Source organism: Parasteatoda tepidariorum, chromosome 2 (genome assembly GCF_982258835.1).
Source record: "Parasteatoda tepidariorum strain Cologne lab strain chromosome 2, Ptep-v5.0, whole genome shotgun sequence".
In the NCBI taxonomy this organism is placed as follows: Eukaryota; Metazoa; Arthropoda; class Arachnida; order Araneae; family Theridiidae; genus Parasteatoda; species Parasteatoda tepidariorum.
This window is the reverse complement of record NC_141756.1, coordinates 49,961,369-49,979,154: the sequence shown is the minus strand read 5'-3', so window position 1 is coordinate 49,979,154 and position 17,786 is coordinate 49,961,369. Positions and strand designations below refer to the sequence as shown.

Below are 17,786 nucleotides of genomic sequence, written 5' to 3'. Positions count from 1 at the left end.
TTTATGTGTGGTTGCAAATATTTTGCTGTAAAAAAAATTATAAAAAAATAAGCATTTCAAAACAATATTTAGAATTCTAACAATAGCTTAATTTTTTTAATTAATACCATCTAAAAGAAGATTGCTTTTTGAGAATATAATAGTAGGGTGAACATGAGAGGTTTAATCCGTATTTTTAAAAAAAGAAAAAAAAATCATTTTTTAAAACGCAATTAAGTTTTTAACTTGGCATTAATTAAGGCAATATTTGCTATCCGATTATTTAGTTATTTATTACTTTATAAAGTACCCTTTTTGTAAGTTATATTTTAAAGGAGTAAAAACTGGGTCAGAATAGTTTTATCATTTATGAGGTGACAGTCATACGGAAGATTAAAACTTATTCAGCGATAATAAGATGATAAAAAATTACTACAGACAATAATTGGGTCTTAAGTAATGAGAAATAATTATTTACGGATCAAAAAAATAATAATTCAGACCAAGATTGGTTAATGAATTTAATTTTCAGTAAACTATCAGAAAACAACCCTTCTTCTTTTCTTTTTTTAATATTTTGGGAATTTTTATTTATTTATTTGAAAAAATTGAAGCGGTTCTCTCTCGGCTACAGAGGTGTTTCTTCTCATTCTTGTCTTGGAAATAGGCGCTTATTTTTGATCGCCTGAAGCAAGTCGACTGTTATTTCCAATTTGTATTTTTTTGAAGCAAATGAAGTTTTTAATCAAGTGATAGTGGCTGCTTTAGTGACATTAAAAAGTGACTCTGTTAGATACTATGCTGAAATCATCAGAAAAATAAATGTAAGGTGGGTCAAACCTCCCATGTTTTCCCGGTTTTCGAATCCTTAGGTTTAGTAGGGGAGAAAAAAAAGTTCTTTAGAAATTTTGGATAAAAAAAAATTTTTTTTGTTGGTATAATTTAATTTGCTTATCCCTTCTTCCATCGCAAAAACCTGTGTTTACGGTATTAATTAGCAAAATATGTGAGTGATATGCGAAATTTAACAGTGGAAAGGCATTTTAATACAAACAGTTTCTACACATTTACTTTGAATATATATATATATATTGGACAGGTTGACACAGAGCAACTTTCAGAAATAAATTACGTTTATGATTCGTAAAAAAATTGTAGCATTTGTTGAGTGCATAGTTTGAGTTTAATTTGCATGACTTCAAAATCTTAATAATAATCGTGAAATTACATTTAAGAACGTTAATTTTATAACTCTTAGTGATTGTAGTATAAAAAAGCAAAGAAAACTTATTGAAATGTTTTTATAAATAGGAAATTTTTTTTAGAATATTCACTAAACAGACTTACATAATCATTGAATCATTGACCTGAATTAGCTTTGAACTTTTGCTTATTAGTGCAACGTTATCGTTTAGTTGTTTCAAAGTTACGAATTCTTTTACTGATTATTTTGTTTACTAGAAATTTGGTTCGCTGGAAATTCGGTTAAGGAACTCTAGCAAAATTACATTAAAAAAAAAATTAAGAAAAATATTAAATTGCTTAGATAGTCGCTAGTTTTCGTAAATTTATTTTTGAAAATTCAAGCAATTTCAATGGCACAAACATTAACAAGTAATTTACTGAAAATGAAAATTTATTTTAATCACAACAATGAAAGAAAATACTCTAACTTTTATAAGCTGCCTCAAATAGCTATTATCCAAATTTTTAAATTGTTTTTATGCACATCCCAGAGAATGAAAATCTTTTAATTGCACTTCGTAAAAATTTTATGTAAATATAAGAAATTAAACATAAAAATTTTATTATTATTTGATAGAAAAAAAAAACGAAAAAAAAAACGGGGAGGCAATTTAAAATATAACCTGCAAAACCTAAACTAAATTTTCTAATCTATTTTAAAATCATCTATCTAATTTAAATCCTAGTAACGACACACAAATGAAAACCTTAAATTTTTTAAATCAGCTTAGAAAAAAAAAATTTTTTTTTTTTTACTTTTTCCTTAAAATTGTATAAGAAATTTAAAATTTGGATCTAAGAATAAAATTTATAAAATGTTTCTCTGCATAATCATATTACTGCGATACATGATTGAAAGAATTAGTTTTAAGAGCATTTCATTATTTTTCAAAATTAAAAACAATGTAGGACATTTCTTAAACCACATTTTTCATTTTTAAAGTTGCAAATCTTTGCATTTCATTATTGATTTGTTAATAAAAAATTGTAGCATTGAAACACTTACCTAAAATTTTACAATGAATATTTTAAATTTTTCCTAAATTTCTTACAATTTAAATTATTAGGTGCATTTTTTCCTTTTTTTTTAGATCTTTTGTTATTTTGGTGTCTTCCTTAAGGTTCATCATTAAAAGTTGATAGTAGTTAATAAATATGTTAAGATGAATTTATCCTATAATTATGCAAATTTTTAAGTAATTTCATAATTTAAAAAAAAAATAATAATAAAACTATGAATTTTTTTTTGGAACAGTAAGATTGCTAATATATTTTATTAGCAGTATCAAAACAGCTTCTAGGTTCTGATTTACTTAGATATTTGACCAAAAGATGGCAGCACCACAATAATCCAATAAATTACTGAAATCAATAGTTATGACAAAATCACCCAATAAATAAAAAATATTTTTGATTATAAGCAGTAGCAGGGATAAAAAGGGTCTTTTCATTTCAGAGCAATGAAAGGGCAAGCGTGTGTAAGGGCTCCATAACCATAAAATTTCAGAATATTTAAGAATATTATCCCTTTTGAATATGAGGGTCTTTTTGAATCTCTGCAGATTTGGGTGCCGCTACTGTTTATAAAAAGTTAATTTTTTGCTATATCAAAAGACGTTAATAAACAATTTTAAATAATGCCAAATATTATTTGAAAGTTATTTCTATTTTAAGCAAATTGTACCATTATTAAACCAATCAATGAAATTATTTTTATTATAAATTGAAACATATAGATTTTTAAACAAATGATATCTTGAAATATTTAATAACATTGCTTTTGTAAAATATCTGTCTGTAATATTTTGCTCCAGTGAAATTTTATGCAGGTGTTTAACTTGATCTCATATCTTCTGCATGATTTCTCTCTTAAATTCCAACCGTCCATTTGCTATAAACGCTTTTGCACCAAAAAAACAAATTTAATAATATTATTAATAGTTTTAACAATGTACAATTTCTTGTTCGACATGCTAGTTTACATTCATATAACATTATGTCAACGTCACGACTCAGCAAGTTTGAGTTCTGTGTCCATAGTTTTTTTCTCCGGGGTTTTCTGCACTAAATGCACGGTTATCTGGCTGACGTACCTCTTCTGGTCGTCACCACAGGACGCCGTGCCTGACTCGCTTTTGTTACCGGATCGAGCCGGCTTTTCCCGGATCGCCATCTGGTAGGCCACTTCAAATGCTTGCCCCAAAGTTAAAATTATTTCAGTTGCCATGTCCTGAAAATGGAACAAAAGTCTGAAAAACTCATCAAAAAATTATGAAAAATTGTGAGCCGAAATTGCTCTTATACTACTTGTTGATTAAGAAACCATATATAACAAGTGTACCAGGAAAAAATTATTTTCATTGGTCTATTATTTTAATTTTTTTATATTCTCATCATTCTATTCCATATTCTATCGAGATCTATAAAGAGCTCCATTTATGTATGCTTTTAGAATCCTTGTAAGAAATAGAGACAGAAAAGTAAACCAGAAGTGGGAAATATTTAAGCGAGGAAAAAATAAAAATACTATTGAAATCTGACAAAGCACTATTAAGGAAGTAGGGTGAACCAAAATCAGTTTTATTGCTGGTAGAAACAGGAGTGAGGATGAGTGCGGTTGTTGGAAAAACACCTTTTCAAACAGGACAATCAAACAGGTTTAATTTTCAGTCATTTATCGATATTATTTTTTATTTTTCCTCTCTTAGATATAATTCTTTGACAAAGATTCTAAATTCATATTATAATGATGTTTCTTTATACAACACCCTGAATATGTTATATTAAGTATGTAAACAAATATTATGGACGAAAATAAATGCAAATTGGAAATTTAGAAATGTATGGCTTTTTTGATGCTATGAGTAGCAATTATCATATGTTTTTTTTCTTTTTTTTTTAAATAAGCAAACAAAGATATTTTGTTACATTTATAACTGTAATAATAGTTCAATAAAACCAAAAAGAAATCAATCCTTTTTGTGAATTCTTAACTTAAACTTTAACTTAACTTAACCAAACCTATCTTAACTTAAACTTTAAACGTGAAAGTAACCAATATAACGAGGTTCTGGTGGACTTTTCGTAGGATCAATACCACAATTACTTGGAAACCTTTATTATTAGAGTTAAAACAGATAATTAACATCATTATCCTTTTAGTCTTTGCCACTATGGATACTATGGCATGCTCATTAGATAATCATTTCTTTTGAGATTTTCTGTATCTCATAAAATTAACAGCTTACTTTTAATCACGGACAATTTACAAAATAAAATTTTAGTCATGTACCTGTTAAAATAAATTTTTTCTTACTGTTAATAAAAAAATAATAAAAATAATAAATAATTTTCAAAACCTATTTTCTGCACAGAAATATCTGTGGGTAAAGGAATTTTATAATTATGTGCTTAATTTAGTGAATTCGCTTAGAATATTACCGATAAATGACGGAACACGCAAAAAATAAAATTAATATTAAGGGGTCCAAACTTTGGACCACTGACCAAAGTATTAGAAACATATTTTCCAGAATCCATCCAAGAAAAGGTATGTGTATTCAGAGTATTCAGAGAAAGTGCGTTTTTGTGTCTGATTTCGTAGCTTAAAATATCATCTGCACTAACTAACTATCATATTTGACGTCACTCCTTTAAACCATTAATATTTATTCCTAGAGCGAAAATCTGATTACTAGATCCAAAATTGTTTCGTGTTTCCCTTCTTTTTTCTTTGCACCAAAGCTGCAATTCTTGGAGGGTTACGCATTTTAATTATTAAAATTTTAAAAAAAAATACCTTTGAAGATTTAATCTATTCCAGATTTTTATTTACCCTGATAACACATTGATTGATATTTTAGTTATACTACTTGCTATGTTGTAATTACGGTTACTACTATGTTAACCAATTGGAAACAAATGTGCTGCTGGGAAAATTATGTATTTCCAAAGTCGTAATTCTTGGACTGTTCCGCATTTTATAAATTACTGAAATAAAATAAACCTTTTAGGATTCAATTTATTTAAAATTTTTACTTACATTTTCTCTAAGTTAGTAAATATTTTGGTTATATTTGTTTAATTGTCATTGCGGGGTTTCTTCCGTGTGCATCAATGAGATAAAGAGTGCACAACTAGAAAAATTCTATGTACTCAAAGCCGCAACTCTAAGACAGGTTCCATATTCTATGTTGTTGTTGTTTCTAATGCCATTTGCCACACGGGCAAGCCTGCTTGCTGAAACCGAGCAAATTTAAGGCAGAGTGTGCGTTTCTTGTTTTTCAGTGACGCCATCTATGGTTAAGAATTTGACTTCTGCCACACCATACGTCGCACCCGTTTATAGGGCGGACCCATACATACATCCATTCATTCATATACAGATTGTAATTTTGATTTGAATCAGAGAGCAATCGATCTCCAATCCAGTACGACCAGAGGTTTCGATTTGTTATGGGAACATGGAGGACTTTTGCAACTCGACAGATTTAGCGTGCATCAGTCACTTTACAACGCGGGGAGTCTTCGGCCGGCGGGGTTCGAACCCACGAATTCTGCCCAGCGCCCAACCGACCAGGCTATCCCGGCAGCCCATATTCCATAAATTATTGAAGTTAAATAAAACTTTTAAAATTCTATTATTAAAAATGCTTCCGCTCTCAGAAATGGAATACTCACTTTTGACAATTCAGTAATCCTTGAGTTTATTTCATCAGAAATCACGTGATTTTGGACAAAACGGGATTTTTCAAATATATCTCAAAAATGTTTCCTCAACTTGAAATCTCACCGTAGTGCATTGTGGGAGATAGTTTTCTAGAATGACGAATCTAGGAGGAAGACTAAACGATCAAAACTGAAGTGCCTAAAAAAGCCTACTAGTCTGTATAGAGGTCAATGAGCTGGCCTCGTACCACAAAGATCCAGGGTTCGAATCTTACTTCGGATAAAACTGTAATTTATCTCTCTGTTCTATTTGTCTTTCATGCGTTACTAAGGTGACATTGACCCGGCTATAGTGTGCCTACAATAATTCTTTTCTTTGGGGGGGGGGAAATGAAAATAGATTGATGAAATATTTCGTAACTAGTGACGAAATTTGTTTCCTCGAAAAAGTGACGATAGTTATTGACATCTTCTGGAAATTTGAGTATTCATTTCTCACACAGGGTTAGATTGACACGAAGTGAATATTTTTTGCAACGTCTTAACAATACGATTAAAATATTAAATGTTAAAGTATTAAATAAAAAATATTAAGCTATTTTGATAAAAAAAATATATAGTAGATTCCCGTAAATGCGACAATCTGATTGGGAGAGCCTAGGTGGCTCAAAAGATACAGCACTTGCCTCCCAATGAATTGATCCTGTTTCGATTCCCAGCGATGGCTGGATGAAACAAATTCTGCACCCAGCTCGCACCTACCGCAGTACTGACGTAATATATGTTTAGTGGTAGACGAATCATGGATTAGAGTCCCCTTGTCTTCATGTTAACCATGGGAGGTTTTCGTCTCCATGAAACGCATATGCGGGTTAGTACCATCAGAAAGTCCTCCACGAAGGCAAATTTCTCTTAATTCTTAATCCTGGAGTTCCCCTGTCTTCTTCATTGGGTTCAAAATTAAAAGGCTACTGAGTTGAACATTAGTAGTCGTAAAGTCAAAAATTGGGTCAGCTGTTCAATGACGTTTATGAAATAAAACTGAGTAAGACTTACCAAGTTCTGGGCACAAAATACGTGACAATAATGATTGGCAGTTTGATGTTCTTTTGTGATGTAAGCAAAGTGATTGTAATCGTCTGCGTCTTGACAAGCACAATGAATATTACGTATCTCGTGTTCACACACCAATTTCTGAAAAACACAAAAAACACATAAAACACAAAAAAAATCACATTAGTAGTTTAATAAATGCAAAAAGTCCTCAGCATAGATTTAAAAAACCCTTTTATTTTTAACTTCTTTCAGTAATCGAAAAATTAAGATTCCATTCTAAATTTTGTTTTAAACTGTAATACTATTCACATTGTTTGATAGTCAAATTTATTCAAATATACACAAAAATAAAGAGAGCTTTTTTTGCAAAAATTTTTTATTTATTTTTTTAACAAGTAAGTTAAATTATATAGTAAATTATATAGTTTAAAGTTTGTAAAACACAGCCATCATTTTAGTTTCACTAAAGAATAAATCTCACATATTTTTTCTATTAAACCAGTAAATGCCTATAACTTAAAACAGGATTTTTCTCCCGGTTTTTCCCTAACGACTCGATTAACATTTTAAATATTTTTTTCCATTTTTTAAAATTATCCCTGTGACAGAATTATGCGTTTAAGCCGTTATTATTAATCTATTTTTAAATTTAAAAATGATAAAAATGGTTTACTAATGGCTAACTAAATAAAAAAGATATTTTTTTTTCTTAAAATTTTTTTGTAAACCTACTAAAAAAATGCTTATAAAAGGTTTGAATTTGAAAATATGAAAAGAAAAAAAATCTTGCGGAACGTTATAGAGAATGAAATTTCATATAATATATAGCTAAAACGAAAATTTAAATCAAAGACAGCATTGTTCCTGATGTGCTTTAATGGCGCTACGCGCTGATCTGTTAACACATTTTTTTTTTTAAAAGAACAATTTTCTCTGAATTTATATTGCCGATAATCAGTTAATTATCAGCTCAAGTATGTATAATTCAAATAAATTTTAATATGAAAACCGAAGATTAAGGTATTGACTTGAACCATAAGAGGAACTATCTGAATCGAAGATTTGAGAGATAATGCGTGACAGTTTATCTTTTAGAGAGCTAATACGTGACAGTTTTTCTCTCAGAGAGCTAATACGTGACAGCTTATAAGAAGACAGTTTAACTTTTTAAATCCAAACCTACTCTCTACCCAACCAAAATCCTCTCGTTAATTACAATTAATTAATTCTCGTTAAGGTAATTAATTTTCCTAATTTGAGCCATGACATTGAAAATAAATTATTGCAACCTTAATTTTTTTAGTGGATATTAAATTTACGGAATATAAAATTTAATTGTAATTTTATTTTTACTGAAGAAGCGAAATAGACTATGGTCTTGTCGCACAAAAGTTAACGCAAACCAACTCAGTTTAAAATAATTCTTCAATATATCGAAAAACGAAATGTTTTTGATGAATATAATTACCTAAAGAAAAGTTAAGGTCACGATTATCTCTTAATTATTTTTATTTTCTTTCCTTATTTGAAAACTTATTATAATAACATTAACTTACAAATAATAATTATTGTCATATTAATTTTTCACCTGTTCAATTTGGAAAAAATAAGAAGTACCAAGGAATAAAATTCTTATATAATGAATATATATATATATATATATATATATATATATATATATATATATATATATATATATATATATATATATATATAAATTAGTTTAAAGGAAAAAAATTATTAGTAATTGAGAACACATAATATTAAGACTAACTTACTTTAGCTTGTGCGTCTATAAATTTAACACCGGTATAAGATATAGATAAAATAACATTGGGAACTTTGTTCATATTTCTCGTTGAGCTTTTTAATTTCTGGATAGATTTTCTGGTAGATTCAAGACCACGCACTTCCTTCACCAAAGTTGATCCTAAATACTAAAAACATACAGACAGAATTATTATATAAATTAAATCTCTTTGCAATGTTCTATAAATAGTTTTAAAAAATGCTTGAACTTCATTTGAAATTGACTGCATAATTGAATAAGTCCACGAAAATCTTTTTAGATTCAGAACAATTCAATATACGCAAACCTATGTATTCAAACCTTAGCGGCATAGGTATGATGGAACATTGTGACAGTTGTGGAATGACATGAAATAAAAATTAAAATTATAAGAAACCACATGAGAGAATTTGAAAAGTAATTACAGATATTTCGATTTAGTTCATGGAAATCATTATATGTTCCATACATCGTCAATGGCTATGGATTGCGCAAAAAATAGCAAAATTTTTACGAAATACATGGAACTGTTTCTGAAGAGTAGTGCTCGCAGAACCACTGCATTTCATCTTTTTTCAGTGACAAATGAGCAACAATAATGAAAATTTATTATAAAAAATTCCTTAAGTGCCCTGCATCCTACTGTCTAGTTTTAACTGAACAGAATGACGCCAACTATGCAAAGGAGGCCAAGTGTTTTTTTCCCTTGCTTAATTAATAATACTATATTTATTACAAAGTTTTTTTTTTTGAAAAAATATACCAGTATTCTATTTAAGCCATTTTTAGAAGCTTTTTGAAATAATTTGTAAAACAAATACCAAAGACTTGAACATAGTGTAAATTTTTTTCATAATCTTAAACCCTTCAAAATATAAAAATGAAAATAACATATACCTCTAGCTTCGATTTTACCTTTCACTATTTATTTAAGTTCCATAATTTTTTATTGCATTGCCTATTGATTCCAGGTAGTAATTTATCTAATTACATCTATTTTCTTGAAAGAAAAAGAAAAGTGTTGTAGAAGTACGACTGAGACACTATTTTTTTTGTTCTCTCAGGTAAGTTGCGCATGTTGCGTCATGCAAGCTACGTTTTCCTGATAGTGAAATGAATTATATAACAACTGTAGGGCCGGGATAGCGTGGTTGGGAGGGCACTGGATATATGTCCAAGAGTTCATGGGTTCGATCCCCGCAGGCCGAAGATTCCCCGTGTAGTAAATGGTGACTGATGCACGTTAAACCTGTCGAGTAGCAAAGCCTCCATGTTCACATAACAAATCAATACCTCTGGGGGTACTGATCCAGGAGTTTCCTTGCCTTCTCGGTTGGTTCAAAATTACAAAGCTACGGAGTTAAACATTAGTAGTCGTAAATTGGGTCTGCTGTTCAACGACGGATGTAATATATAACAACTGTGCAAATGTCGGAGAAGGCGGTATTGTTAGTTCCTTTTTCTCGTATACTATGTGTACATGATGTCTACTTTGCAATTTATGTTTTAATAAAATTTTATTTGACAGCAACTGTCTTTGTCGTCCTTAAGTTCAACAAACAACAAAACGAAAGTTTTAAAATATTAAATAATACTTAATTTAAATTTTAAAAAAAAGTAAAAAATAATAAAATAAGTTTATACAATTCCTTAACAAATTTACTAATGAAATACAATACTGCATTCGCATCCATGAATTTATAACCCACCCTATACTGAAACCGGCATCAAGGTTATTAGTGTGTATTTAACACCTATTCTGTCAAGATGGTACTTTAGTTGATGTGATAAGTTACCTTTGCAGTGTAATTACAACTGCCCTTCACGAGGACGTCCGGTTGATGTTTCCACTGAGTAGTATTGAAGGGAAGATCCTGCAAAATTTGTTGGGGGGAAGTGTCTCTCATGAGTTGAGTGGGTGGACGAATCTTCAGAGCGGACACGGAGGGAGGAGATTCTGTCCTTGAGAGTGACCCATTTGATGCAAAGCTTCGAATACTTGTGTCACCTCTCATGATGTCCACTGTCCTGGATTCGTCTCCAGATGATGATGGCTCGTCTGTGGTGGACAACCCACTCTTACTCCCCAATGTCCAGTCCTGTGAGGGAGAAAAACACAAGGCTTCTAATATCTTGTCATTAAAATGCAACTCTGGAAAATTGATAGTTGTGGCAAGTGACATCCCTGCTATTTTTTCTAACCATCAAATCATCAAATGTTTCCTGCTACTAATGGATCAGTTTTGAGTAATTTAACAAGTCGGTTTAAAGTGGTTATAAAAGTGTTTCCTATAATAGTTAAAAAGGACACTACTTTTAAGGCTAACTATTGTAACTCTTCATATCCTCCAAATCTTAATTGCTTAATCTTAATGGTAGTTGGTTTTAACATAACGTTATGAAAAATTTATTCTGGAACTCATTGATTTCTTATTTGATCGATTTTTTAAATAAAAATACTTGATTTGTCCATTTTGACCATAAGTAATCCTATGACGAAGAAAGAAATCGTGCGGTTGTCTAGAATAACGAAACAGTAGTTCACTATTAAACTTTTTTGAAATTCTTTTTTTTCGTTTAAGAGCATTTTTAACCACCTTGCACAATGCTAAAAATTTTGATGCCTGCTGAACCATGATATCGTTCAAATTTGTTGCAACATTAATATGGTGCTAGGATGAACCATATCATCATACTTCTTAAACTCGACTACATGATACTATGTTTTATTTCAAACGGAAGTTTGTTCAATGTAAGACCTTATTAATGTTGTGACTAATTCGCATTATATTATGGTCAAAGATACTACTACATATTTAAAACACTAGGATTCAACTATTAAACTTTTTTTTCTAAAGGATAATGCGACGTAAAAGATTTTATTTATTTAAACTATAATAATTAAATAAAAGTCAGCATTGACTTCTGAACGGCAACAAAGATTATTTAAATCAGGGTAGAGTTTTTCTGACTCTCTAATACGATATAAAGCTAAAGCATGTTATTATTCAAATTTTCAAGAAGTTTAAGAACTGAATTTCATGTTAATCAAACAATAAAATGTTGTTGTGAGCTTAGCTTGAAAGAATGTGCAAAACATAATCATTACCACTTAAAATTCGTTACAAATTTTGCAGTGTTATGAGCATTCTACATATCTTATGAGATATGTGGTGTTCTAATTTTCAGACGACGTATTTTGTTTCTTTTTTCTGATTACATATATGACCATGCATATTAATGACTATGCATATTGAGAACCAAAACACTTTTTACCATTTTTGCAAGACTAAAATCCTTCAATTCTTCAAAAAATCGACTTGTTGGCTTCTCTCCTAATGACGTTAATATTCTTTTTCGATGACCAGGTTTCGTGATATCAAGTACCTTTTGAGAAAAAAAAATGAAAATGGAAATACATTAAAGCAGATCAGGTCTAATTAAACTAATGAAATTAAAAATAATAAACATTATATATATATATATATATATAGATAGATAGATAGATATATGTATATAAAGTAGGCTATTCGATCAACTTTTCCCTATTATTTTATTTAATCATTCCTCTTTATTTTTCTTGGGAAATTTTTGAACCTGTACAAATTGTTTTCAAGCACAATCTATGAAATACATATTTTTGAAATGTTATAATGTACTTAAAAGTCAGAGAGAATGAAAAAAATTTGAATATTTTTTTTTTAAATTACTATTAAAATCAATCTATATAAATTAGAAATAATGCAAGATTTTTCATGAAATTAAAAATTACCTCAGTGGAAAAAAATAAATGGTTAAAAGTTTTATTTTAACATTGCAACTATACATGTTTGAACAACTGACAAGTCTATAAACTGGTATACATGACAAAACGCTACTTTATAATCAATTATAAAATATAGTTATGCATTATTCTAACTTATAAATCAATCTAACTCATAAACCAACAGTTATAAAAAGTGTGTTAACATTTTGATTTTAATATTACTTCTGTTACCCTTTTACAATTAAAATGTTACTTAACCATTTCAATTATTCCATTACCTATATTAGATGCCAAAATTAGTATATTAGTGACCTATTATCACAACTTACAACACCTACTACCAGCCAATTACCGCAGTCAGCCAATGACCGCAATTAATTACACATCACTAGTGTTAATAATAGTTAGGTTAGGGGATTTTTCTATGACTGGCTTAAAGGAATAAATATCATCTATTCATCTAACTTAGTGATTGATACGCAACTTTATAGCCAATTATAAAATGCAGCATTAACAGCGTCAACAAACGCACATGAAACTTTAAAACTTATTAGCGAAAGCTTTTCTTTTATTTTTTTGACAAAAATCACAAATGTTTTCAAGAAATAATTATGAGTTTATTTCATTTCAAATTGAGGAGCAACAAAACATTGGTAAATTAATTATGTTGGACGATGTGTCACGCATTTTGAAATATGTTTCGACACTTGAGAAGTCAGAACTCTTCTGTAGAAAATTACCTTTCCAAATAACCTTTGAAATAAAAACAATTATCTACACATTTTTTCTTCATTTCAAAATGTTAGCTTTGGAGAAAGTTGCCATATTCCAGTTTTGAATAATTCTTTGCTTGCAAACGTGATGCGAAGCAGTCTTGAAATTCGAAATCTTTTCTTTTTTCCCACTCGAATCCATCATAGAATGCAATGTTCTAAAAGAAATCCGAGCGTCGAAAAACAGAGCTCTCGCGAAATCCACTTGAACGACTCCATCGACGAAAATATCGCGTGCTTCAGAAACGACAACCTTTTGATTCTTCAATGACCCATGAATCTGCGAGCCAAAAGTCTATAAAATTTCTGCATCCTCTCAGTCCGGTAATTAACCCTCGGCAAAGAGGAGGAGTTGCTTTTAATTCGAAATGCAGCACGCTTGTCAAAACAGAAGCCAGCCTAAAGTGTCAGAGTGTGCTTGGTTGGACCAAATAATTAAGTCATTGTAACAGCTTGCTTAGATCCAATACTTTTGCTGTCCCTGGAGCGAAAAGAAAATAATGTTGATATACTAATTAAAATCAGCGAGATTAAGGATTTTCTATTAAGATCTGGTTAGCCCAAGCATTGAAATGTTGGGAGCAATTATATGAGTTTTTAAGCGCTCTTCAACCTCTGCGCATTCTTCAACAACAAAAAAAATTCCATTCAGCTTTTCTAAGATTCGATGAAGAGGGGTGCATTATGTAGCGAAATTAAAATACCGTCGACTCTGGTATGGCCGCAATTATCTTAGTGTCTACGCAATTAACAATTAATTAACAAGGGTAATGAAGCATGCTGGCCAATTACCGAAAGCTCGCTATTAATCAAGATCCCCTCTTGCCCCTTTACCCCACCTGTATGGACCAATGAGCGCGTAGGCAAATGATCTGCCGGAGGGCGATTTAGTCGCAGGACGTCAACGCCAATCATTAACTAGATTGATGCATTTAGTTTTGAGTTAAGGATTGCCAAATCAACCGGAAAACAACCAGTTTGTAAAGAATGACTTTCGTTTAAATGGGGAGGTAGCGATTAAGGTTTTAGAGAGTCAAGATGATAAAAAAAAGAGAGAGAGAGAGAAAAATTCATTCTAACTCGCTCCTAGGATAAAGAATAAATTAGCAGAGAATATTCTAAAGACTAATATGTTTAACTGGAAAAAAAATCAGCTCTTTCCATCTGGTATTTTACTGAACTAAATATCAGTGAACATTCGCTAATGATCGTTAGATATTTTTCGCTCGTAATAAAGAGAAAGAAAAGTCACTCTTATTTTGGTTGTTTAGTTTATGCAAAAGTGGTGTTTGTTATTATAAAAGCTGAAAAATGAATACTTTATTCATTTATTTTTTTAATGTTTCTAATTTACCTGTTTTCGAAGTATTGCTCTAGGTGCGCAAAAAAGGAAGTAACTTTTGTTTCAGGAAATATTTTTTTAATTTAATTATTTACTTAACTCGCTGCAAAAACTTCAATTCAACAGGTTTTTTTGATACCCCAACTCCTAAAAAGCTCCAATGACTCATATGAGTAAAAGTGGTGTGAGTCTTATTTACTTTTACCTCAATTATTCTCTCCTGATATAATAAGTTTTCGTAACAGATGGAGTCGAACTAACGTTACGTACACGACATATTTAACTCGATTTTATGTATAAACACGTCTTTCTGATCCTGCCTATTAAAGATATTTTTAATAAAATCGTAGGAGAGATAGTTTGTTTATTTTTTCGAAAATAAGAGAAAGGCACTGCAATAAATTGGGTAACTCAAATGTTGTAATATGACAAAAATTTTATTGCCATTGCATAGTCTTAAAATTAATAAAATGAAAATCAAATTAAATTTGTAAGAAGACTATAGTAAAAATGATTTTTGCTTTACAATAAAATGATTAGCACCACAATAATTTCACTTCGTGCACCTACAATATGTAATAAAAGAACTATAAAGATTCACATAAGAAAGTCACTATAGAGGATGCTATGCAAACGGGAGAAACATTTCGTCGCAAATTCTATTTTACTTACAGAGCTAATTTAAAATGATACAAAAAAAAAAATGACTACAGACAAACCTAGAGCAAGTCATGAAGTTATAAAAATATGGCAATGCAGCTAATAGGAGAATAATATATATGATATTACAAATTCACACCCGAAAAACCAGAACTGCATTTATTTATTTTTTTTAATAATTTCCTCCAGATAGATAATGTTACTTTTTTTGCCTCAAATATTTCAAATCAGTATTTTAGATCCCATACTTTAATGAAAAATATTTTAAAGTAAAATTACTAAACTGAATGTAGACAAAATATTATGAAAGCTTCTGAAAAGAAACAAATTCTTTTTTTTCGTCCAGCAGCAACAATTTTTTTTATAAAATTACCTTTTATATTATTGAATTGCTTTATATTAGTGTTCAGATAAAGGAAACAAATATTACAGAATTGAGCTACATAACTGAAAAAAATTTAAATGTAGGCCATTGACATTAATTATCCCGTGTTATCCAACAAATTTGAATCTGATTTTAGCCCCAGAAAAAGGCAACCATTTAAAGCTATTTTGATATAATCTTGGGTTTTTTAGATTTAAATATTTTCAATATAATTATCTGAATAACACAAAATAACAGCAACAGTACAAATAAAAAACAGAAGCAATCAATTACGATTGTCCTACGATTGAAGAATTAAGTTTGTGCTGTATATAAATAAAACTAAACAACATTTAAAAAAAACATGAAAAGAGGAGCACAAAGATACAGAAGGAAGATAACTACATGTAAGTTAAGAGGAAAAAAAGAAAAATAGCGAAATACAATAAAACAGGATCATGTCAAATAATTGAGTGTTACACTTACGGAACTAAGCTCCACTTCCCATAGCTTTTTTGCTCTTTCCATATCAGAATACCCGTTCCTTCTAAAAGTATCAATGTACTGGTCAAGATGTAATGACCTTAACCATTCTCCAACAGATTCAGGTGCTTGACTCTCACTGATAGGCTTGAGTGCCGGAAGACTGTGACATGATTCCAAGATCTTTTGCCTATGTTCTTTGTTCGTTATATTCATTTCTATGAGATCATCTTCTTCTAAGATATTACCACCCTAAATAAAGACAATCAGAAATATTTCGGCATTTTTTTAAAACAAAATGTGATTGGAAGTCGTAATATATTTAGGATTATAACGAATATTTTTATTACCAGAAAGTCTATGTCGTCGAAACCGTTGTCCATGAGGTTCTTGGAATAGACAACGAGGTCTAAACTCTTCAGCCATTCTTCAACAGTTGTAAAACTCGATGTGAATGAAGATCGCTGAAATTCTTTAAGAAAATAAATGCAAACACTGTGATTGAAACAGTAAAGAGTAATAATTGTGAAAGATAATTTTAATCAGACTAATAAATTAGACTCGGTCAAAAAAGATAATGTTATATAGTTTAATTTTTTTTAGAAAGAAAATGTAAACACTGTGATTGAAGTAGTAAAGAGTGATAATTGTGAGAGATAATTTTAATCACACTAATGAATTAGACTCGGTCAAAAAAGATAGTGTTAGATAGTGGAAATTCTTTAAGAAACAAAATGTAAACATTGTGAATGAAATAGTAAAGAGTCATAAGAGGAAAAGAAAACTTTAATCAGACTAATAAATTAGACTCGGTCAAAATAGATAATGTTATATGGATAAAATTATTTTAAAACAAAATGTAAACATTGTGATTGAAATAGTAAAAAGTCATAATTGTGAAAGATAATTTTAATCGGTCAAATAAATTAGACTCGGTCAAAAAAGATAGTGTTAGATAGCCGAAATTCTTTAGGAAGCAAAATGTAAACATTGTGATTGAAATAATAAAGAGTCATAATCGGTAAAGAAAATTTTAATCAGACTAATAAATTAGACTCGGTCAAAAAAGATAGTATTAGATCGTTGAAATTATTTAAGAAACAAAATGTAAACATTGTGATTGAAATAGTAAAGAGTCATAAGCGGAAAAGAAAATTTTAATCAGACTAATAAATTAGACTCGGTCAAAATCGATAATGTTATATGGATAAAATTATTTTAAAACAAAATGTAAACACTGTGATTGAAATAGTAAAAAGTCATAATTGTGAAAGATAATTTTAATCAGTCTAATAAATTAGACTCGGCCAAAAAAGATAGTGTTAGATAGCCGAAATTCTTTAGGAAACAAAATGTAAACATTGTGATTGAAATAATAAAGAGTCATAATCGCTAAAGAAAATTTTAATCAGACTAATAAATTAGACTCGGTCAAAAAAGATAGTGCTAAATCGTTGAAATTATAGAAGAAACAAAATGTAAACATTGTAATTGAAATAGTAAAAAGTCCTAATCGTGAAAGAGTTCACAATAGTAGTCGTAATTGTGAAGGATAATTTTAATCAGACTAATTAATTAGACTCGATCAACAAAAAAAACTAATCAAATGAATAGTTGAAATTCTTTAAGAAACAATGTAAAACCACTGTGACTGAAATAGT

General features: G+C 29.7%; 1 protein-coding gene across 1 annotated transcript in view; it reads right to left on the bottom strand.

The window, feature by feature from the left end:
* Positions 1–697: 697 nt before the first annotated feature.
* Positions 698–17,786, bottom strand: part of LOC107436597 (ankyrin repeat and sterile alpha motif domain-containing protein 1B) — an 85,857-nt gene continuing 68,768 nt past the window's right edge. The window contains exons 14-20 of the mRNA XM_087157306.1: positions 16,476–16,597; positions 16,129–16,377; positions 12,014–12,124; positions 10,534–10,836; positions 8,727–8,885; positions 6,949–7,086; positions 698–3,454 (exon numbers count right to left, since the gene is read on the bottom strand). Of these exons, the coding sequence (XP_087013432.1) occupies positions 3,230–3,454; positions 6,949–7,086; positions 8,727–8,885; positions 10,534–10,836; positions 12,014–12,124; positions 16,129–16,377; positions 16,476–16,597 (1,307 nt within the window). The 3' untranslated portion in view covers positions 698–3,229. The remainder of the gene's footprint in view (positions 3,455–6,948; positions 7,087–8,726; positions 8,886–10,533; positions 10,837–12,013; positions 12,125–16,128; positions 16,378–16,475; positions 16,598–17,786) is intronic.